Raw genomic sequence first — 25,224 nt, 5'->3', positions numbered from 1 at the left:
GACTGTGGTTTTCATGTTCATTTGTATGTATAATTTGAGGTATAATATAAAAGAAATAACCTTATGAAAAGGTAATGTTAGTATGCTTGGAAAATATCGATCAATAGAAGACAATAGTAGATTGTTTCTACAGATATAAGATATAAAAATAAAGAAGAATGGTTCCTGAATATACTTTTATTATAAAATGCTCAATATGTCAGGTATCTCATGAGTTTAGAGACTATTAGCACGAACAAATAACAAGGTAAAATGATACTGCTTTTTAATAAATTGAGACACGAAAATTGCTTCGTTTGAGACAAATCAAAGATTACAAAAAAGTTTTGAAAAAAAGAAAGATAGGTTTGTTTATTAACAAATGATTATTTGTAAAGATTGGTATAAGTTTTTCAAAAACACTATGGATTCAAGTAAAGTAAAAAAAAACTCGAGTTATGACTTGCAGCAAAATGAGATTATTATTATTAGAAATTTTCCACTTAGTTAGGGAAATACGTGTATAATAACTTTAAACATTAATAAACCGTTCGATATTCCATAAAACCACGTTTTAGAACTATGATACAACCACTAAAAAGAAGAACTATAGCTTGAATTCACCATTCCTTTCATTATCTGTTTACATCAATATCGACGGATAGGGGTGTCGATAGTTCTGATATAAAAACACTATTTTTCGACTAAATCTTTAATAACCTGAACCATCATTCATTTCCGTCCATTCAGCATTTTATGGCATTAAAGCGTAGAGTTAGATTGTGAAGTGATCCTGATTCCTTTCTTTGAAATGTCATTTTCGTTTTGAACTTATTTGTTTAAAATATCTTTCAACTAATTGGATTCATTTTCTCATTTCATTTGGAACACACATTTTGAGAACATTAAGCTCTACACAGATTGTATTTGAATTTGTGGATTAATTAAGTTTGATAAACACATTTCGGGTGTTTTTATAAAAGGTAATTACAACTGGGATATGGATCTAATCAACATGTTCTTTGTTTTAAATAATCTCTGCAAAATACAGCTGAATATAAGACTACATACTGTAATGATCATGTATAATCATATTAAAACAAATCCGATTTAAATCCGATACATGCTTCTAATTGCCGATGTTACAATTAGATGTAAAACAGAACTTTTGAAGACGAATGCATCCACAACAAAATAATCGTTTTAATTTTTAACAGTACACTGTACCAATCACAATCGTTGTCTGATTGTAGTATATTTACTATTTTTTTTTAAACTTTTTTTGAGAAAAAATCCTTTAAAACTTAAATAGAGCAACCCCACTATTACATTAATTCAACAGGTCAAATGTTAATTCAATGAACGTGCATACTAATGGAAATGGCAGGTTACAGGTTGACATGCAACAGAAATAATAAAAAATGGCCTGTGATGGCCAAAATATAATATATCTACTTCATTCAATAGTCAGCCTGTGGACATTCGCCGCATATGCATCTATACATTGCATGAAATACGAATTGTGGAAAGTCAATAACATGACAACATATAATCTATTTGTAATTGATTTTGTTTAGGGATATGATATGGCAAAAATACGAGTTAGTTTGATGTTAAATGTGTTAATGTCATATTTTATTGATTATTGTTTATCAAAATCTCATTTCATTACTTTCGATAGAATTATAATCAAATTTTGTATATATTATAAGGATATTTTTAGTAAGCTTTATAATAAGAAAAAATATTATGTTCACTCAGTAATGAGGTAACATAAAGATACGGTTAAACGAAGCTTACTAGGTATTTTCAAAACTACACAGCATTCAACAGGGACAAACAGGTGTGGGTAAAGATAAAGTAAGAACTTTTAAATTAAGGATGCAAAGAATAGATATATCATTAAGTAACAGAACAATTAATTAAAGACTTACGAAAAGAAATAGATTGAAATCAGGTTCAATAGATCAGTGACCTAATAAATTGGCTGATTATTGACTTAATGGATCGATAGATTACTGATGTTATAATTAAATGATGGTGTAAAGCAACATGGAAATGTTAGATAGCTACGCGGTTTGCTTATAAAGTAACCTTGCTCTATCAATAATTGTTGTGCCTTGTCCTTAGAAAAGATATATGTAAAATAATGAATAAATGAATCTGTTTTCTGTGTGTTTTTCCTTCTTTTTGTTTGATTCGTTGCTGTTGTTTTTATTTTGTTTTGATTTTGTTTTTCGACGTAAGTTTTATTTTTCTATTCTTTAAGATTTGCTACTTACATAAAATACTTATTTTATTACTATATTATTATTTGATGTGCCTAATCTGTGGATTACGAGGAACATTTAAATACAAGAAAAAGAGTTCATCAAATTATTTTATGGAACGCAATAGTTGTGTAAAGTTGTATTGTATTTAGCATGTCTTTTATTTCTACAGATTGTCCAACATATCTTAAGATATGTCTACTGTTTTATAACAGATGTATATAATAATCATAACTTTCTCTGCAATAACTGATATTATGTTCTTTCATTTTTCATATTGAGCTCTTCAAATCGTATCCTGCTGACTAGTTATTTGTCAAAATAGTACATTTCGTTCTGTAGCAAACACTTATAATGATTTGTCTTCATGCCGTGCAAATTTATTAAGATACAATGTTTTAATGATGCTTAAATAACACTTGTTTACCAGTTGCATTGTCGTTCATACAATATAATGCCATCAAAACACAAGAGAGCTTAAGCGTTCAATAAAAATGTTGTAATAATATAAGCACTTTGAAGACTGATCAACTGACATTAAAATTATCTACAGAGAAGAAAGTATCTTAAATTGGATTCTAAAAGACAATGACAGTTCAACTTAGATTATTGAACTTCAGACATGACGCGTGACAAGTGTATTTCAAATGTGATTTGATCCGATCATGTCACATTAATGAACAATTACGGTCTGCCAATAATAAACAATACACTTACTTACTCTATGGATGTTCAACGAAACAGAATAACGAATTCAGTTACATGTCTCTAGAATATTACTTTGTATAAGAAAATCAATCAAAGAAAAAGAGATGCATATGTCGACCAGAGTGGACAAATGAAACTTTATATCATTTATAATTCTGATATTATTTCCAGAAGCAAATTATTGGTGTAGTTGATCTTAACGTTCTGATTAGTGACTCTTTTGATAAATGGTGATTTTAGATGTAATTATGCGTGATCGTTAAAGCCGACTAAATGAGTTTGAATAACTGATGTCAATGTCTCATAGCTCCAGAAGGTGAGGTGGTTTTGACCCCTGGTGTTGCTTTGAAATTTGTAACATTAGATGTTAGCCAAAATCATTTGTCCAATTCCGTACCATATGAACTATTCTGTGTATGTGCCCGGTAAAACCAACCAAACAATGAAATTTTAAAACGTGAACAAATTTACAGTAACAAAATCACAATGATTTATTCCGACATAAAATATAGCTTTTCAAACCTATCAATGTAGCATAAAAATGACGTTTGCTTGAGTATTATCACAAGCAAACAGGTCTGTAAATAAATGTCTCTTACAATTAATAATGTTCGCGGAAAATACTAATGTATCATATCATCAAAACAACTGTACATGGCCCAGAAATGTTCTTTGAATATAATATTTTATAATGTAATTAGTGATCTCATATTAAGCTATAATTGTATAGGAATTACATTTATGTGATGTTTTCGAAATAATTGCTGAGGAAATAATATTTACTAAATGTATGCATGTATAAATGGTATTGTTTTATCGACAAAAATAATGAATATCTTGCATGTAAAACAAGTTGAAGCACTGCATCTTTATAAGAACGTCATTAAACATAATAAAACAAAATAAATTGGAATTATGCAATTTGTATTATATGTTTAATGCTTATAATACTTAACCATATCGTGATTATATAACATGAAAATGTGAAGTTAACGGAGATGTGACACTTAATTGTCTTTTGTTGTGTTTAGTTTTGATTAAATCTAATATCACTGCGTAATTTTCTGCAATACAAGTTTGCTTTTGTAAAGCATAAATGTATTTCTTCTCAATGTATCCTTTTGATGTTGTTACAAATGATAATATATATAGAATCTATAATGGAAAAGGAATGAATTCATCTTCCTATCAAAATAATAATTTCAAAAGGTTGAGTACTTTTGAAGCATTCTCCGGACGAAAAGTAAATGCCATTAAAAGTATCAGATTCTATTTATGTTCGTACATTATAGACGGAAACATGATATCTTCAATTTTTGAATGTGATATTTAACATATGTTACATTATTTAGAAAGGATATTTATCAACTGTTGCTATAATGATAAGAGAATGTATTAACTCGACCCCTGAAATCAGTTCAAATTGCACAGTTTTATAATTTCAAACATGAATTGTCCTGTTTACACATTTGTGTCAAGTTGAATTAAAATGCATGTAAAACGTTTCAGCGAACAAGCTTTTTCCTCTGAAGTATAAGCTTGATACTGGTCTTTGACCTACAATTGGCTTATGATGGTGATCATTCTTGTTTATTTGTGTGCTTTCTTATTCTTTTTTGTTTGTTTGTTGGGGTTTAACGGCACATTGACACATTACTGGTCCTACCTCGCCAATCACAATAATCATTAGGCCTAAAGTAAGTAAAAAATAGAAAAAATAATAATCCCTAAAGAAAGCCCAAAACGACAAAATTGAAAATTCAGGCTCGGTTGAATGAGCCTGTCCATGGACGGTAACAGATTAAACGTCAAAATACATAGTTAAAAAGCAGGCAACATATCCTAATGGTGATTCAACATTATTCAAGTAGGAATATTGGAAAATCCCGACTAAAAGTTTATGAAATGCGTTAATTAAATCTAAGAATACAATTTATTTCCATCAAAGTTTTAGCAGAAACTGAGTCAAACACTTCTGAACATGATAATTTTGCAAGCTATACTAAATGAAGCAGCATCTACTTTAAAAAAGAAATGTGTAATTTTGATCGTGATTGTTCAGAATAGATAGAGATATCAATACATCAAGCCAGAAGTTTACATCATGGTGTTAATTAAAAACACTTTTGTCCTCATTTTCATTTGATTTCTATTCAGATGATAGAAATCTACCTAAGAAGGTTTAATTCACTGGTTGAAACACTCGTAAAATGAGCTTTTTGCCACTACACTTCAATTCCTCGTATTTTTCGTGATTTGACTGACCTATTTTTTAAAGGGTATGAAGCTATATCTAAACAAATATTTTAACGTTAAATTTTTGCCACTCCATGTTTAAATGATCAATTCTCGAACACGAATCCATTAGTTGTTTAACACACATGAATACATAACATATACATGTACTTATAAAAACGTTTAGCAATAATGTGGTGTATTCGTATTTCATTTAAGTTGAAGGAATACATGTATATAAAAAATGTATTTTGGAGGTATTGGCTATAACAATGAATTTGAAAATTATTTGCAACAAATTTATAGCTTTATTCATTTTAAAATATCAGGAAATCGCAAGAGGATTTTAAATCATCATATTGTCATCGTTTCGATTTGAATTTGATAAGATTCTGGAAAAGTCCTGTGAAATGCGCAACACGGCTAAAGCATGTTATATTAAATCCCTCAATGCATGCTCTAAATAAATTCTGGACATTTCATTACCTCTTTCAACCTACACTTCGCATATATTGACTTAAATTATGGGCTAAGCTCAAACTTTCATCTCTTGATTTTGAGAATTCTTGATAGAACACCACAATTTATTATGACTTCATGTTATTACTTGGAGCGAACACAGATTTTCATATTGCATACGACCTATGACTTTTGGAAAACGGTGCTGCATAGAGTGTAAATACATATTTCGTATTAGAGTATCAATGGTTTTCAATAGTGTAAATGGGATGCATTTATTTCTCCTTATTATACCACTCTCAAAGAAATATCTTATTAAAACTGTAATTAGAACGAGGAGATCTGATTGAAAAGTAATCCCCTGATGATGTCATATGCCAAAACAATTTCAGAGATACACTTTTATATCGGTGGTATTGTTCCCATATGCTAACCAATTAAGTGTGGTTCAACAAAGTAAAATAATTCATACAAAAAAGTTCCATAACGTCATCAAAAATAAAAACAGCACACATGTAATGAAAAGTGTCATTTGCAAATAGACTGTATTGATCATATTTTCTTTGTCGCTCTGGCTTATTACTTATGAAATATAAGTCACATGTTTACTGGCACGTTTGAATTATGGGATATATGACAGATATATTTATTTTCCATGGTAATACACAAAACCGATATATTATGATTATGATATAAATTTCGCGATAAAAAACAAAACAACGGTAAAGATTTAAGAATAACAGATATATTATAATTTGTTACTCCATGTCAAATTTTTACGTAAAAAATATCTGCCATTGCAGTTGAGAATTCTTCATCTTGCACATCTCTTCAGCAATTCAATCACCTTAATTACTAGTCTTAACAGCTCCAGCTCCATTCGATGATTTAGCACCGGAAAAGAGGTTTACTTTAAAGGCTTTGGAGATGCTTAACGTCCTAGTACAACGAATTGTGCAAAACATCTATACCATGCAAAATGTTATAATGAGTTATGTACACCTCGTGACAAACAATATATTTTGTGCATTAAACAAAAACTTTCATGAATATAACAGCATATGTAGCTTAAATGTATAATAAAAGATAATTTTGAATTTCCAAAAGAAAAAAAAAGATAAAAATAAATAAATAAATACATAAAAAATATCCATATCTTGTATTTATTTAGTTTATCATTCCTTTTGACTGCGGTGTCAATATTCATGGTATATTACATTGAATCATCTGAGTGAAGTAGATTTAAGGCTTAGTCACACCGGAATAAAAGACATTTAAATGTACAATATCAGTCCTTTACAAAGTCCCACGACAGATGCAAACTTTTTTTATCGGTCAACGTTGTCGCAACCGCAAGGCATTACATCGGGTAAGAGGTCATTATAAACAATATATTTGATATAACCAGATCGGTTTAACCTCATCTTTTTGACTTGCAATCTAACAACACATGCTCATACATGAAAAACATATGTTGGCACAGGATTGATTATTGCTTATTATGATATTTCATATTCATCAAATACATTTTTCAAAACTGGCCTGACAAAATTTATTTCGGGGAACTATTGTGTGCCTGTATGTTTTTACTATCTTAAGTTAATTAGTACATTTAAATGGATTGGGCTACAATTGGACATATTTTCAATAGGTACATGCATTTCAAGTATCGATGAAAACTAATAAATGTATGATTTTAACATACTGATTATTATAAAGAATAAGAACAGAAACCAACAAGGCAATGCACCTTTCCCAGAACGCAGCTCAGACAAATCATTTCTTGAAAAATAAGATTGATAGAGTTATAAGTGGTTTATTATGGATTTATTATATGTTGAAATTCTAGAACAAATTACTATCTGCTATAAGTAGGTATGTAAATATCATATTATGTATCTCACACTTGTCAACAACATCCATATATTATTCTTTCGTGGTAGGTTTTCATGTATGTTACTCAATACTATCGATATAATTATTTATGGTATGACATATCTTCAATTATGCATCAATTCCCTTTTAACATAGTCACAGAGTTAAAGTATCATTTTGCAAATTTACAAGCGTCTGCTTTATTTCAACAGGGGAACACTTAATATGATCAGAATTCTATTTTTAAATCCAGCTAGTGTCATTTTTCACCCGTTATACATAGAAACTTTATACCGGTAATTTCCTTTATTGATCAGTCATAGCATTTGCTATATATAATTAAATAATCAATCCACAGACAAACAGTCTTACTGTTATTATTTCTTTAATCTTTATATGATAATCAAAATATTCGCACTTGATGAGCGAGGCAAGTAAGGAGAGTGTTGTAGGAAAGTATTTCATCGCCGAAGCCATTTTATTACTTTAAAATAATAAATCAGTTGTCTTTGAAATTTGCAGATTATTTTATTCGTCTTTTTATTCAGCCGCCATCTACATGATAATTACATTTCATTATCTTAGCCTTGTACATAACAACGCGTTACATATTTGGCATTCTATGTACTAATTTAAACATGTACGTTGTGTTGGATTTTTTTTCTAATGCGGAAGCCGACGCTAGAGAGTACGAGAAAGCTACAGTTGTTTAGGCAGTAGCGAATTTTAGGGTATAGCGGATAGCATGGCAGCAACATTGCTCCTTTCTACCAGAAATGCATTTTTCAAAAGAAAACAATCATAACATCAAAAAGAGTGATATATTCCCCACCCATCGTTAATTTCGTTTTATTTATTTCAAATTGCACAGCGATTTTTTCTTACACAAATCAGAACGAGGTAACCGGAAGTTGTCACCGTCACGCTGTTTTTAAGCGCTTCCAAAAAAAAAAAAAACAGAAAACTATTGATCAACAGCAGGTAAAGTAATGACATACTGACATGATTTGGTGTCAAAATCATTTGTTTACAATTTTTGAAAAGCATTTGCAGATATAACACGTACTGCCACTAAATATTTTTGAAAATGAAAAGCAAGCGTTTCTGTCAGTAACAGATTTTACATGCGAATTTTGGGGGTGGTCTCAAAATTTACTTTATCTGTCAAATCGCTGTCATAAGTGGATTAAAAGTACATTTTGATGAGAATATCCCAGTTTTAATGTTATGATATTATATATGATATCTTTTTATAATTGTAACTCAGTAATATTGATACTTTAAAGATCCCATCATTATTAACTCTTCTTTTAACTATATATTTAGCTCCATGATTGTAGTTATCATTCCTTTTTTAATGTGATATTAAAAATAAATTATAAAATAAATTATTTACAAGTAAATGAATAAATAAATAAATAAAATATTTTTAAATAAATAAAGTTATTACAAGTAAATAAATAAATAAATAAATAGCTGGTCAACAACTTATGACAAAAGTGCTACATGTAATAGTTGGTCCATAACTATAGTAAATTATTTTTAAAAAAGCTATGATTATACTACCAATAGTTTTATAACATAAATTATTATTTTTTTTTTTATTTCATTTTAGAAATCCAATAATGGGTAAACCCCGTAAGAAGATAATATCAACTGAAAGTCGATGTGTCAAAAGAGCCAGAGGTATAAAGAAGAAATACTTTTCACTTGAAAAACCTTCAGGGCACGAAGGGCATTACTCACAATTGAAACGGAAAAGGTATCTTTATAAAAAGCTGCAGAGCAGTATAACTTCTCAAATTCCCTATGTGTCTGGTCGAAGTAAACAGCGCTTTAGAGTGATGTATTGCGCAGCAGATGATGGAGTTATGCTTCCACCTTTTCTGATATATCCCGAGCCAAAACCCAGGGGTTATAATCCACTAACAGCGTCAGTAGAAGGCAGTGAAATAGCCTACACTAAGAAAGGTTGGATGGATGCACCAATTTTTAAACATTTTCTTGAACATTTTAACAACCATGCTGTCAAGGAAAGACCAGTGATACTACTTGTAGATAGTGTAAGTAGCCATATCAGCATGTCAGTGTTTGAATATGCTAAAGGTAATGGAATAGAGCTTTATAGATTAGTACCAAATGCTACTCATCTGATGCAGCCTCTTGATAAGGGTGTGTTTGGACCTTTCAAGCAGAGATGGCATCAAGTGGTACGGCAGCATTACCGTGCAAATCCAGGAAATCTGATAGGTAAAGAAAACTTTGCAGCGAAACTTAAAGATGCTTTTCTATTATTCTATAAACCTTTAACAGTAATAAATGCTTTCAAAGCTTCAGGGATCTATCCAGTAGATGGAACAGTGATAACAAAGGAGATGTTGAAACCTGGAATAACTTACAGTAGTTCACAACCAGAACCTGAAGAAAATATGGCAAACGATTGTCCCAATCCTAGTTAACGTTCTTCTCAGGACAATGGTGCAGTTTTAGCACTCAAGGCTCTTGACAGTGCACTCACAACTCCTGTTAAACAGAAGTACATCAAACTTTTTGAGGATGGTTATGATATAGAAGGTAATTCACCTTGTTTTGATGTCTATAAGCGACAGAAATGATAATGTTTCATCACTAGAACTATTGGCTGAAGCAGCTTCAGAACATGGGTTAGCAGCCACTGGGTCATGTGACAGCAGCAATTCTAAGCAAGCCTCAATTTCCACAGCACTCTGTGAATCTTTGGTGTATCCCGTAGATGAAACAACAAAAGTAAAGAGATAATCACAGACAGATACATTACCTGACAACCTAACATCACCAGAGTCAATGAGAAAAATGTCACTGAGAGAACTTAGTCAAATAAAAAAGTTCAGTGAAAGAGAGAAAAAAGCTAAACGAAAGTATATCCAAGATAAAGAAAAGCAGCGCAAGTTGGATGAAAAAAAGGCCAAGACAAGTGCTGATGTTTTTAGCAAAGGAAAAAAGAAATCTGCTAGACAGACTAAAATGAAAAAGAAGACTGTGAGAAATGACTATACTGATGAAGAGAGTGCACAATGTATGATTTGTAAAGTATATTGGAATGATGAGGAATCACTAGGTCAGGGACGGCTGTGGGTAGAGTGTGATAAGTGCAAATCATGGGTTCATTCTGACTGTAGCTCAATCACGGTACCAGAAGAACAGGAAGAACCATACTATTGTCATGAGTGTATGTTTATATTAAAGCTTTAAGCAGTAGTTTTATACTATATAGAAATTCTTAAGGTGACAAACCAGGGATAGCTTTGTATGAGTGCTTAAATTTATATCCTTTATGTAAATTTCAGAAAGTATGTACATTATTTAAAATGTTATATATTCTTATTGATACATATATAAGAAATAACTAATATTAATAAAAATGAAAATTATAGCTGTTTAAAATATATGAGAAACTAATCTTTCATGTTATAGTTGTTTAAAATATATGAGAAGATAATCTTTCATGTTATAGTTGTTTAAAATATATGAGAAATTAATCATTCATGTTATAGCTGTTTAAAATATTTGATAAATTATTCTTACAAAACAGAAAAACCTTAGAATATCATATTGAAGTTAATTTTTACAGAACTTTCTACATGCATTTTACTTATTTTATTTGTTCTTTCAGGTATCAACAACTGAACTAGGGCCATCAACAAGTCCCATTATCCATGACAGTAACCAGGCTATTATAACTTTAGAACATTCTGTCATTAAAGGATACCATGCTTTTAAGATAAGGCCTCCTCTCACTGAACCACATACTAGATTAATTGTTGACAGGGATACACAAATATTTCAGACATAGATGCCTGTCTAGTGTGGATGCCAGAATTAACATCATTTGACAAACATTTATACAATTTGGTTACAGATAAACAAAGAAACTTGCTGTTGTCCGATATTGCAGGACTACCTATTGGTCATGTACCAAAGATTTTAGCAAGTTGCTTTCGCAATGTGATTGACAGTGGTGGAAAAATCTTTGCCACTGCAACAGGTGAACCAGTTCCAAGTTTTCCACCTTGGCCAGCTTCAAATGAAAAAGGCGGCGGCGTTATTATACCTTGTGTTTATACTCATATTGTTAATAATTTGGATGAAACTGTTGTCACAAAGTGCAAGTACGTTTGTAAAATCTTGCATTATATTTTCACGCCGAACCTCATTTTTACTCTATATTCATTGATGTGAGATTGCATCATCTTTTGTTCAATTTAGAGTTTTCGGGTGAAATTATTATTTAGAGTATTTTTATGGTTTGCATAAATTTCCATGTCTCAATTTAAACATTTTGCCGTTTATTTCACAAAAATCCTTTCAGTAATAAGAAAGTTACATTTTTGTTTTATGAACCAGATATATGTATTATGTCTGTATTTGAAGGACGGGCCTTTATTTTACTTAACTATTTTTCCCGCCGTCCCAGCTTTATTTCGTGCAAATCGATTTTTCATGTTTTGCACGATCTGTTTTCCCGCTCAGTACTCAGTAGTTTGCTATATAATGACTAAATTTTAAGTGACATATTGCAATGCACTGGACGTTATACAGGTCACTATGACGGTGACAGACAAATTATATTTGTCATAAAATTACAGCTTGTACAAGGTAAATTTAATTTTCTAGTGATTTTGTTTCATAAATTTTTGCTATTTCGTAAAATACTATTTTCTATTTAGAATTATAGTTTATTTGATTCAGGTTTAGTTATTTGGCAGTAATTTATTGTTTTCTAAATTTTCTAAATTTTTGCAGATTAAATTTTAAAAGCTCTTTTTATTCTAGTGTTTCGCTATTGCAAATTTATACCGAGACATGTTAATTGATGTATGTTAATTGAAGTTTTAATTGTATTGTAATTGTATAGGAGCCGTGAATATTTTATAGATATATATATATATATATAACATCTATTCATAAATAATTTATTATGGTTCTACCGTATTTGTGCAACTTTATGTAAAATGCTGCAGTATCGTAATGATTTGTTTCAATCAATTTAATTTACGTTATCATCTTACTTCATTTCATTTATCATCAGTTTTTGTTATAAGTAAATATAACGTTTATTTATTGGTGGTTATTATGTGACGTATATTTGAATATATTTGCAACGCAGTATTATGCGGATGTGATTGAATTTTTGTTCCACGGAATGTATGGTGTACTATAGTGGACATTTTGTTTATTCAAAGAAGCACGTTATTTTATTAGAAACCGACAAAGGTCGAGTCTTTTCCAAGGGACTTTATTATACCCTTATGTTTGATTATCATGGAACTTACCATGTTTTATACTTTGTAGCTTCTTATTTGAGGACACACCCGAAGATGACACGGGCCCTCCACACGTATGTCCATGGCTAAAGGGTGACGCATGCCCTTGTTCAGGATCCTATCAACTGTGCCAACACTGTAGGAAGTACAGTTACGCTTGATAAGATTTTATACAAGACGCCCGCCATTGTGACGAATTTTGTTCAACAACGCCACCACTTTATTGAAACATCATGACAGAAACTTTACGGGAGAAATAGACTGAGATACGTTGATAGTGTTTGTTTGCGCAGTGACTTTTCATATATAATCATTTTTTTCATTTATAAATATTCATTTCTGTAAATAAATTTGTATATATTTTTCTGTTCTGAGTTGTTGGTTGTTTTAGATAGCAATTGTGGTCGGCCTGGTATCCCATCGTAGTCCCTATTGTGACACTGTTCATATGTTATCTGACACACTTTCCAATATGTCAGAAGGAAGTGTCATGGACATAAAAGTCCAGAACTGATAATTATACTAATGTGATATGATTCTATTTGATTACTCTGTGATTTGTTTCAAGTGAAAATGCCAATCATTGATCTGAATAAACATTGTTGTAAAATGATATTATGTGTCATAAAATACATATCTGTTTACATGTAGAAAAGTTTGAAAGATTACCACCAAATGTAATATTTTTCATTCCAATAACTCCAGAACATGTTCCTGTGACATGTACTTTATAAATACTAAATTTAGAACGTTTTGAGATGTCCCCTCATTGACCTTCACCTACCTATCCCATACTCCCCAAAGCTATCCGGTACTAACTGAATTACATGCCGAACATAAACAAAGAATACAACATGTAAAGTCAATTTTATAGCTGAAAAATAAAATTGTTTTAACAGGGAAGTATTTTGACTACTGAAAGGTACTGATTTGATTTTCTTATTATTATTATTAAAAGACATAAGCAGCGCCGATCTCCTTAGCTATCCGCTACTGCCTAAACAACTGTACCACATTTTATTTATCTCATAGACAGGCTCAGCGAAGTAAACTTATTTCATTGATATCATTAGATTCTCAAGAAACTTAATGTAAAACACATATCGGTGACCTTTAAAACAAACCTGACACGTAAAATTAACAAAATTACTTGAACGTGCTCTGTCGCCAAAAATCTATCTTCTAAATAGAATTTACAGATTTAATAAATGGTTATTCAAATGTATAAAACATTGTGATAATATATAACACATCCAATCGTACATGTCTCTGATCAATTCTTGGTATTTCATTTCACATAGAATGAAAAATACGAATAACCTGAATCTTACTAAGTTAATTATTAACAACAATTTTGATGGAAATTTTGATAATATCGTTACAAATAAAATGAAGTTAAAGGCTTTCATTTTAATGTAATAGGTTTTGCTTTACATAAGTAAGCTAGCATGTTAATGATAACAAGACTTTTACAACGATAGATTCATTTGACATATGCTCAGACATCAATTGAAAATGGAACTGGAAAAGAAGTATTATGTATCAAATACTAAACTGAATACAACTTGTAAACGAAACATAATATTTTGGGTTGTTACTTAAATCCATACTGAAAGTACAGTAAAACTTCGTTCGCTCGAACTCTGATTGATCGAATACCTCTCTTCGCTCAAACTCAGCGGCCAGTCCCGACAAAATTCGCATATGATATTTATTGTTCTACCTCGAATCGCTCAAAAAATGAGTCTCTCGAACCTGATCCCTAGTTCCTTTGGTAGAAACAGTGTGAAAATTTAAAAAAAAATGTATTTAATGTTCTAACCGTATCTGCATTTAGAGTCAACACGCGTATCCTCATTCGGTTGTGAATGTGATTTTGTTTAATGTCTGAGAATAACCTTGTATTTCATTATTCTATAGACTGTATATTATTGCAGGTTGACATGCTATAGAAATTATCGATGAATGACAATTAATGACCTATGAAAGCTCTTCTGCCACAAATTCAAGAGACAGACATCATCTATTATAGGATCGAACGTTTCCCGAACATAACAAGTCATTAATATATTGAAATATATGTCCATACGGAAGAGGAAACACATACAGATGAACACATATGTTCTGTTGGTGATACATTTGTTTTTGAAAATCAAAGTATAAAGTTTATTTATATTCAAAATATTTATATTCAAAAGTTTATCAAATTAAGTGGTAGAAAACCAAATCAAGTACCCAAGTAGTTAGTTGGAATATATTTTATGGAAAGGTATGCATACCTGTAACACGTTTTAGTCATGAACACTGATACTACCTGTATTAAAGGTGTGTAATAAAGCATTCAAGAAAAAAAGAATTAATTTTCTTATAAACCAAGTATAGTTTTATATTGTTAAGTTCGTGTAAAAATATTTCCTGCAAATTTACGGTATCGGCACGTTAGTTACTCATCATTTAAGATTTTATATACAAAAGCCAATAATTTCTTAAACATAATTCAAAACTTTCAAATTATGAACAATGGCATATTATATACTTTTCACACGTTATACAATATCTATGAAATATCTTTGATACCTAGATAATAAAGTTTTTTTATTATGGTTAATTTTATAAGTAATGCGTATATAAGTAAAGCATTTTGTATTGATAGCCAATGAAATAACATTGACAGCTTTTGTGAGAATATTACACAATTTCCTCATAATAAGCAACCTAAGAATTATATATCTTATAAGAAAATTGGGTCTTAATTAAATCTCTCTTATCACATGATTGTATATCATATATATATATATATATATATATATATATATATATATATATATATATATATATATATATATATATATATATATATATATATATATATATATATATATATATATATATATATATATATATATATATATATATATATATATATATATATATATATATATATATATATATTATTATTAGTAAAACGATATAAGATAATTATTGATGGCAGTCACTGTCAGATGATATGTTATGCGTTAAAATTACAAAAAGCGGGTTTCGAAAAAGACAGAATATATAATTAGAAGCTAACGTTCTTTTAAAAATGGTAACCTTATAGCGCATACTTAATGAATAATAAACACGGATAGTAAAAAATCACAATTAGAATATTTATTTCTGGAGAGAAAAATAGGAGTGAGTAAATGCTCTGAAATTTTTCAGTCAAGTAGCCTTAATGTCGGAAATTTTTTTTCAGTCCTATCGTGTTAACAAGAACGTAACTGGATTCTCTTTAAAAACAAAATACCTTAATATAAAATAATCTGTTTAATGTGAACTGGTCTCGAAATGATCATTACGTGACTATTGTTTAAAAATGAAACGGCACTTGGTGTGTTTTAATCTTTAAAAAAAACTTTCGTAACGCATTGCAATACATGTATCCGATGAATTTTAACAGGAGCACTATGTGAATATACAAGTACAACATCATCGTCATAATCAAGGGGCTGTTTCTAATTTACCAGTAGATGTAATAAGTGACTCTTTTCTTATACTAATTTACTTAAAGGATATAAAAACCCTACATAAAAGTAGACATTTTATGAAAGAGTATTTCTTAAAGAAATTATTCTGAACGTTTTTATGAACCGGGGTCACTCCTGTAAGTCGTAATCAAGCAATCCATAAAGCACTGAGCGCACCTGTACGGAAAATGCCGATTTAAAATACGCAAAGTTACGGAATGCAACGAATCGCCTTTACGGCTGTGACGTCACAGGAGGTACATGTTTATTTTCACACTATCAGTTACAATGGCGTATAGTTCAAGCAGCGAAAGTTTTGACGAGTTTTCATCAAACAATACTAGCTTGGACGATGAAAGCTCACCAGAAGGAGAGAACTATGGGGAAGGTATTAACCCTTACCAATTTGAACCGCTCAGGACAGCACTTGTCAGTTCTAACGAGTCGAACTCCGGGGAAGAAAATGACGATGTAGAATCGACACAGCTACAGGATGTTGGCGAATGGTAAACATTTTAATATGGTTTTAACATGTCAGGCATTTATAGTTTAGCGATTGTTTAATGTACTATGCACCTGCATAAATTAAAGTTTACTTGATATTTCTTTGTTAAATACATTTTCAGCGGTAAAGAGTCGATGGTATTTCGGATGGGATAATTTCGGACAGGTCGGAGCAATAGCTGATATATTTTTTTCAGCAATGACCAATAGTATTAGAAAGACACTGTTTTCGAATTCACATTATTTTTAGTAATTAATTTTGTCTGAAGCAATAATTTTTATTTTCCAGGTGTACATGTCACAACTGTCAAATGATGGCAACAGCAGTAGAGTGCCGGTGTTGTTGTAGAGTCACCAGAGTATCTGACAAGATGGACGAGCACAAGACAGAAACTGGACAGGGCCTGAGTTGTATTACTGCTCATCCGGGGTTCAGTACAGTCTGCCTTGATAGGTATGTACTGGAGACAGCCTATCTCCAGTATCGTCAGCAGTATGGGGAAAGGGACGAGGAAGACATTAATAGGTTTGTACAATTTTTACTGTGTGCTTATCTATTGTGAAATCATTCAACTTGGTCAGTGGTAATAATTAATGAAAATAACCCTTTTAATTAGTTTTTCAATGACAAATGATTCTAATTTTTTTAAACATGAGAAGTAAAAATAAATTGACTGCTCAGCTCAATTTATTCATTTCATGTAAATTTCTCATAACTTGAAATTTTGTCTGTTCACGTTTCAGGAGACACAGATATACTGCGTATCGGCAGCTGGCCAGATGGTGTTGGGGCTACCTTGGGAAGGAAGTTCGAGTGGTCTTGCCATCATGTGCTGTGATAAAAATAAGAACTACATACCCATCCGAGGATTATGAAGGGTTCCACTTTGCTGGATAGGGACATGATTATATAGTCATTTGTTAACTGAAAAATTGTGTGTGTCTTTTTTATTATATAAAAGGTTATTTTGAAGAAGTTGTTTCTTATTCCTTGTTGTTGTCACAACTGCAGCATAAACATCATTTTCTTACCACATTTTATCCTTTAGCATTTATCCAATTAATGTTTGGACTATCAAATTTCTAATATATATAAAGGTAATCAGTATGAAATTCAACATTTATTGGTTCTCTTCTATTTTTAATAAACAAAAGATTTTTATTTTCTCTATAAATAGCATTAATATCAAAGGCTGTATAAAATAATTGATAGATTATGATCTCCTCCCTAAATGTTTAAATGTCTCCCTTATGGTAGCATTCTCCTCCAAATGGTAGCATTCTCCTCCAAATGAAAATCACATTCTTAGATTTTATTTCAAATTTAGGTTATTTTAAAGGGACTCCACTGAAGTTTAAAGTCTATAGAGATAACATTTTAAAGTCTTACATAAATCAGTTTGGGCACTTTAAAGAGGAACATATGCAAAGACAGTTTAGAAATATATTTTGAAATAAATTTAAAATCTTATTTTTATGCTTTCCTTGGCCCGATTTTCATTTTGGAACATTATTTTACCAATTGAATAATTAATTCTGGTAAAACGAAGTGTGCGAATGATCTGAAATTTTGCACAAAGATTAGTGGTCTAAACTTACATCAAATGATACATTAATCTGGAAAAAATATTTTCAGTCCAATTATGTCCAAAAACCTCAGTGGAATCCCTTTAATATAGATTTTCTTATAAAATTGGCATTACTTTTAAGCCTGTTGTTCGGTTATTAAGCAACAACATTTTAAGGGAAAGCTAGAACCTCTCTTTTCCTATAGGCATCTCGTCTTTTATCAGTTTGACCTGTTCCACCAAATGATGATGCGAATATCGTTGGTTCAGCCGAATCCTCCAACTGTGGCCGACAAGAGATCCCTAGACTCATCATAGTCCGAGTTTGTTGTGTAAAACACGATTTCTCGAAGTGGGCGCTACAAACCAACTGAGAATTTCTTCCTGAATGTGGAGTCCACGAACTGTCTCTGGAATATGGCGTACCAGTATGTCGCAGTGCAAAAACCCATTTTGCCCTGATTTTCTCGTCCCTTGGGAAATTGTGCAGACTTATATCATTCCCACGCCTGTTAGTGCAACCTCCTGCACAGCAAATGGCAGGCATTACTTAATAATATGTCTTAAAACTGTTAAAATGAAAGGTAGTGTGTGAATGTACGTTGTAAACAATGCCAATAAATATGGCGGAGTACCTCCTGTGACGTCACAGGCGGAAATCGTCGAGCGCTCACGATTTTCGGTGCATAAAAATGTAAACCGCCGAACAGGTAAAATTAATCGAGGATTAAATACAAGAAATGATAGGATGTGGGTGTTTTTCATTTATTTTCCGTTTATATACCTTAACAACTACCGTATTAGACCAAAATATGCCATCACTTTATATAACCTTTAAGATCATGCGATCTAAACTGACCAAAATAATCAACTTAAGCGTCTGCATGATCTCGAGTATAGACTCTAACACATTATGTCGGTAAATTGTCGTTCTTTACAGTTACAATGACTCAGTGACCTAAATTTATCTTAGTCAGGTTTAGTAAATAGTTTACTCTTTATGTTTTTTTTTTTAAAGAAAAAAATCAAGAGGCTCGGGTGTCACCCATGCGTCCGTGGTATTATAATTGCAATTTTCAACCACAAAAAAGTTATAAAATATAACGATGCAACGTTTATTGTTTGATTTGCGTTCGTATTTTGTTATTAATAAAACAGATGAATTAAATCACAGAATTTCATTATCACAATTATTAGTGAAAGTGTTTCTATGTTTATGCAAAAAGGAACCATAAATTACAGACAAAATATCAATAAACACTAAGTTTGTACAGTATCATATAGTGCAAGTTCAGCAAAAACGAGTTATGTTTAGGACTGAATACTTCATATTTACGTTGAATATACATTTATATGTCACATAATATAGTTTGTTTTGATCTAATTATGACTTAGGCACATTTAGCTCATTATATCCTTCTTCTTTGTTCCGTGGAATTGACTAAGTTTTTATGTAATACGGGTATATGTAACAAAATTGTTCGAGTTTATCATAATGATAATGAAAACATTTCGCTTGACAACCTTTCTTATGGAGTTTGCACGCCTTAAAATGTCAGTGCAGAATCTTTGGTTACAAATCCTAATAAAAATCATAGGACATGTTTCATTGCAAGGTCTGTAAAGATCATTGATTGTTGGTTGGTTTTACGGCACACTAAGCAAGAAAGCAAAACCAGGGATCAAAACCACCTGTTGGAGCTAAGAGATGCATATACGCCATTTATTCGAACTTGTTACGGGCCAAGCAGGGATACAAAGCAACTACAGTTCTAATGCTTCAACCATTCAAGGCAACTCCTCGGTCACAATGGGTGCACAGATCATTGTGCCTTATAGATGATTTCAGTATGAAACTGTTCTTGTTGCATATCATGTTAAAATGTCATACAGCTCAGTCTCTGGCGGTTTTTGTCATATGATTTGCTAATCAATTATCGATCCCGGATAACCTAAAAAAATACACCAACACTGAAGTGAAGTACTGGAAAACGTTTTACAGCTGTTAGATGACAGCATTTAGCACCTACTGTTGTGAAGTATAAAAATCTGGAAAAGGGTAGCTTATTTCATAATATATCCATCAATTAATAGACATTGTACCCAGTAGTGTCTTTTTTTTTAGAAAACGGTGGCAATTGCAGCGCATTGCAATTTCCGGTCTGGGTTCAATTGGTTTACTCAATATGATTTAGATTGGTTTAAATTCACAAATTTCCTTGTAGCTTAACTTATTTACTACCCATATTGAATTTTACTGCAGTGCTATAATTATATAAAAACTTAATTCAAACTAGCTTAATCTACTTGCTCTGACAATAGTTTGTGTAAGCGTTTTAATTAATGAAATAGAACAAACAAAATCAATACATTTCAGTATATATACCATTTAGATAGGGAGATACAGACAAGTGTGAACTTATGCGAGTAGTTTCATTTTCAAGTGCGCTCGATAAACGACTCTGATTACTAGATACTCGAAAATAAAATGTATGCTTTATAACATAAACAAAATAAACCCTTTAAAAATCATAAGAGCATTCATTAAATAACCAATAGCAAGGTCCTTAATATCAGATAAAATGATACAAATGTTAAAATATGTATGTATTGCTACAATATAAAGATCCCTAACATCATTTCGAGTCTAAATCGATCGGCACTGGTTTTTTTCCGCTTCCAGTCACTTGTTTCAATATTAAGATAAAAAGTTAACAACATTCAAATGTTTAATAATATGACATATTTGCATTAGTAAAATTATATAAGTCAATTATATAATTTTAATGTTTTATAATGTTGACTTATCTATGATGTAAACAATGATCGAGTTCGTTTTATATTTGTTATAATTATGATTAATCGCACCGTTCTTAAACAAATCTATAAACAATGGAAATTAAAACAATGCCGTATGAGAATATCCATTGTAGTTAAATGAAAGCAAAATACAAACGTACACAGATGTTTAAACCTTGCATGGTATTAAACATATGCGGTACCTTTTATTAAATACAGTGTGTTTTGGTGAAAGCGAATAAAAGCCACGCACAAAACAACAAATGAATGCAAAAAAGGCTTCCTGTTCTTTACATGCAATGTATTTCCCTTGACGTGCATGCACACAGCATGCAAGCGCTCAGAAAGGTATTAATCATTGAAATGGTGTGATCATGCCGCGCTTTGCAATTTGAGAAACTCAGAAAAGACATTAAGTGCAAAGTTCAATTTAATGTTAAAAATGTGTTTTTCATTTCCTGAAAAAGTTGAATATATCACTAAAACCGTTAGATTGATTAAATCTGTTTAAGTTCCACCCGTGTTGATTTTTATCATTGCTATTTTCTACCAAATTACCAATTTGTTGCATATTTGCAATGGTTGTTGAACAAAAGTATCCATTCTCCTGGACACTTAAGAACGATATTTTTTCTTAGTTTTCTTTATTATTAATAAGTTTATTTTGAAAACTTTCTTGCATTCGAAATTGTATTACTGATTAAAGCACTTCTTTTAATAATATCCTGCCTATTCATGTTTTACAGAAAATTTCATGAACTTATATTATGAAGTTTTTGAGAGTTTATGTATTCCATTTCCTAGGCTAAAACGCCCATAATGACAAAGAAAACTTAATTCGAAATTATTACATTAAAGATATACTATGCTCATCTTTGGGAAACAAATTTTTTTATCTTAGAAATGTATTGAAATCCATGAAATTCTTATGAATATGTTTAATTTGAATAAAATAATGAATAAACTATGTAAGAGAAGCTGCATTCTCTATTATGAGTCAAGTAAAGTTGGTCTTTTCTTAAAAAAACCTGCCAGTTTTTTTTAATGACACTATATATTTATATTGTGACCACCTATAGTGTGTAGAGTTCAAAACATAACATATCTTCTTTAAATGAAGTTGAAGCATGTTTATTTTATACATGCAAAGAGACTGTGTAGCATTTATTAATATTTTTAAAAATCAGATTTGAGCATAGTATATCATTAAATGGTATAATTGTATTAAATGATAATTTTCTGCAAATAAAACAAAACGCAATTTAACCGCTGGAAGCAATCATTCATATTATCTCTACTTTTGACTTGAATGAATCTTAGAGAGTATAAATTATTAAGCTGGATGATTGTCTTAGAAAATATTATAACTGTTTTAAACGGCCATGGCTATCGATTTCCTTGATTTCGTCTAATAGATCATTCTAGTTTCTGTGATATAAATGTTATATTTTCTTTCCAAAATGAGTTCTTGTAAACTGATTAACATTTTGTTTAATCAAGGCAACTGAACATTAACAACATTACTAAATTTAACTTTCCTTGATAAGGCTTAAATGAACTAATTTCATGTGGCGTAATTATATGTTTTAGCTATCCGTTGATTTGTGTACCGTTCTATTAATTCAAATAAGTGACAAACTAATAACGGAACGATACCTTCCGTTTTAGTTAGAGTGTGTGCTTTACGAAATGTTGTTACATTTAACAACATGAATGAACCTGCTGACACGGAATATGGGCGAGTAAAACATGAATAAATTTAGACATAAAATATAATTTAATAAGAGAAGAATTGAGGAAATAATATCAGATATTGTATAGATTATCACGTTGATGCTTAAAAACGTTATAAAGGCAAGTAATATGAGATGTATTATTAATTTCAAACATATTTATTTCCCAAACGGAGTAATACATGCATAACACAAGTAAAATCATAATATTCAATGGAGAAAATTAGAATGTAAGACAAAGTCTTCTCTTTTACGTTATTTATCAAACGTGTCGAGTTATATACCAATAGGATTATAAAATAAATAAAATGTTTGATACAAATATGCGTGTACATCATAGTTTATCCTTACTTGTTAAGGAATGTTAATATAACGTACAGTTAAATAATCAGAGCTTTCAGAAACTGGCCCCGAAGTGTAAAGCTGCAAAACGATTTTACAAAGGTTTTGGGTTTCGATCATTTTAACCTTCTAACCCTGTAACATTTAAATAAGAAATTTCGGTTTTAATAATCAAACATTATTCTTTTTAATACAGTATTGTGTTTTTTTAACAAATGAAATATCTTAGTTTGAAAGTCTAGAACAATTAATATACTACAGAAAGATACGTTGTATAAGATCATATATCTCACACTTACTTACAACACATAAATATTTTGTGTTTAATTATTATAATTATTATTACTTCATATATAGCAACACAGTTATAAGTGGAATTATGGGCCTTCCATAATAGACCAGTTCACAATAACATGAATGTTTGTATATTATAATAAAAAAGATGATGCTTACCGGATACAATCAATCAAAATATGATGGTACATGTATGTTTTATCATCCAAAATATCTTATAAATGAACATGGTCGATAGACAATTCGGTAATTTTAATAGATCTTAAGAGGTAAAGATTCACAAAAGAATCATTTTTCATTATAAATAAAAGATTTTGATTAATGTGTTTTTTTTTTACTTTTAAATAGGCATTTTGCGAATAAACAATCCTAACAAAAGCCGAAACATCGAGCTTTTTTGTTAATAAAAACTTACATAAATATACATAAAAATTTGATGAGGGCAAAGTAGATCTGAAATTCCATTAGAATCAACGGGTGACTGTTGTTATAGCCAGTTTAATTTTAGAAATGACAATTTTCAAAGCATATTTATTTTCCAGCAGTATCGTAGAAAAAATTAATACAGGAAAGTTACCTCCAGACCCCCTTTTTTATAAAATTATTACTTGCAATTTTTATGCACGCATAACAAAAATCTGAAGAAAACAAATATCTTTAAAATTGTCGGTTTTACTAATTAAATAAATTTATGACTTAATATTTTGCTAGATTTGTTAATTAAAAAGTTTTTGTTTATTTCACAATTTGCACTGCAAAATGAATTCAATGAATTTGAGCATAAAATATTTCCTTCACTTGAATCCTAACTAACTGACCAAGTGGCATAACATTATGTCCTATAAATATTCTAATGCCATAATAACCATAATAAATGCCATTGGCTGTAAGAGGCAGTTTGCTTTATACTCGTTTTTGTTTACTTTGCGTCATAAGTAAAAATATCAAATTTATTTATTTCATATTCATTCGGATCTAGAATACTTAAGAGCTGCAATCAAGTGATTTGGTTTTATACAATGGAAGATAACAATTTAATGAAATTGCTCTACAAGATAGATATAACTGACCTTTAATGCCAATTTGTTATTGCCTGAAATCTTTACTTTAAATATACAAAGTTACAATTTCCTGCTATACGTGTACAAAATTATAGTAATGTTTCACATTTTGGACATTTTTTCAATAAAATGTATCATATAAGAAATAATGCCTGTCACTTGCAGATATTTATCGAATCGGTACATTATTTTACGGTAGTCTGATATCAAAAGCATTCTCAAGGAAAGAATAGCTGTTTTCTTTATGCGTATAGACTATGGTGGAAAAAGAGGGGGACATAAAATTGTTTCTTTCTTCCGGAGTTGTTCAAGCGTCGGACTAGTAATCTAAGTACCTCTAGCCACGTGGGTTCAAATCCCGTCAAAAGGCAAGCCAATTGTTTTTCTTCGACAAGAAACTTTGCTTTGCACTGCTTGGTTTCAGGAATATATTTGAGCCGCATCACGACAAAACCAACGTTATGCGTTTGCGACCAGCATGGATCAAGACCACCTGCGCATCCGCGCAGTCTGATCAGGATCTATGCTGTTCGCTATCAGTTTCTCTACTTGTAATAGGGTTTGTAAGCGAACAGCATGGATCCT

At 30.7% G+C, this 25,224-nt stretch overlaps 3 protein-coding genes and 1 long non-coding RNA gene across 4 annotated transcripts; 3 read left to right on the top strand and 1 right to left on the bottom strand.

Annotated features, from left to right (window-relative positions):
* Nucleotides 1-9,151: 9,151 nt before the first annotated feature.
* Nucleotides 9,152-9,985, top strand: LOC132724067 (uncharacterized). The gene has a single exon (XM_060708884.1). The coding sequence runs from the start codon at nucleotides 9,152-9,154 to the stop codon at nucleotides 9,983-9,985; it is 834 nt and encodes a 277-aa protein (XP_060564867.1).
* Nucleotides 9,986-11,661: 1,676 nt separating this feature from the next.
* LOC132724074 (uncharacterized) lies at nucleotides 11,662-13,195 on the top strand. Its single transcript, XR_009624849.1, has 2 exons — nucleotides 11,662-12,161; nucleotides 12,858-13,195. It is a non-coding gene; the product is annotated as an uncharacterized LOC132724074 (long non-coding RNA).
* A 3,280-nt stretch (nucleotides 13,196-16,475) lies between these two features.
* LOC132724073 (P2X purinoceptor 7-like) lies at nucleotides 16,476-18,110 on the top strand. Its single transcript, XM_060708887.1, has 3 exons — nucleotides 16,476-16,844; nucleotides 17,132-17,368; nucleotides 17,587-18,110. Exons 1-3 carry the CDS (start codon nucleotides 16,600-16,602, stop codon nucleotides 17,738-17,740), a joined length of 636 nt encoding a protein of 211 aa, XP_060564870.1. The 5' UTR covers nucleotides 16,476-16,599; the 3' UTR covers nucleotides 17,741-18,110.
* Nucleotides 18,111-18,582: 472 nt separating this feature from the next.
* Nucleotides 18,583-18,957, bottom strand: LOC132724066 (THAP domain-containing protein 6-like). Its single transcript, XM_060708883.1, has one exon. The coding sequence runs from the start codon at nucleotides 18,955-18,957 to the stop codon at nucleotides 18,583-18,585; it is 375 nt and encodes a 124-aa protein (XP_060564866.1).
* Between the last annotated feature and the right edge of the window lie 6,267 nt (nucleotides 18,958-25,224).

Source organism: Ruditapes philippinarum, unplaced genomic scaffold (genome assembly GCF_026571515.1).
Source record: "Ruditapes philippinarum isolate M1 unplaced genomic scaffold, ASM2657151v2 ctg835_1_1_1_1, whole genome shotgun sequence".
Classification (NCBI taxonomy): Eukaryota; Metazoa; Mollusca; class Bivalvia; order Venerida; family Veneridae; genus Ruditapes; species Ruditapes philippinarum.
This window is presented reverse-complemented; position numbering and strand designations above follow the sequence as displayed.

Bases quoted from the DNA above. Each gene is read 5' to 3' on its own strand.
- LOC132724067 (XM_060708884.1), top strand. From the start codon at position 9,152: ATGGGTAAACCCCGTAAGAAGATAATATCAACTGAAAGTCGATGTGTC.
- LOC132724066 (XM_060708883.1), bottom strand. From the start codon at position 18,957: ATGCCTGCCATTTGCTGTGCAGGAGGTTGCACTAACAGGCGTGGGAAT.
- LOC132724073 (XM_060708887.1), top strand. From the start codon at position 16,600: ATGTTTATTTTCACACTATCAGTTACAATGGCGTATAGTTCAAGCAGC. The intron at 16,845-17,131 runs GTAAACATTTTA...TTTATTTTCCAG, and splicing joins CTACAGGATGTTGGCGAATG to GTGTACATGTCACAACTGTC. The intron at 17,369-17,586 runs GTTTGTACAATT...TTCACGTTTCAG, and splicing joins GACGAGGAAGACATTAATAG to GAGACACAGATATACTGCGT.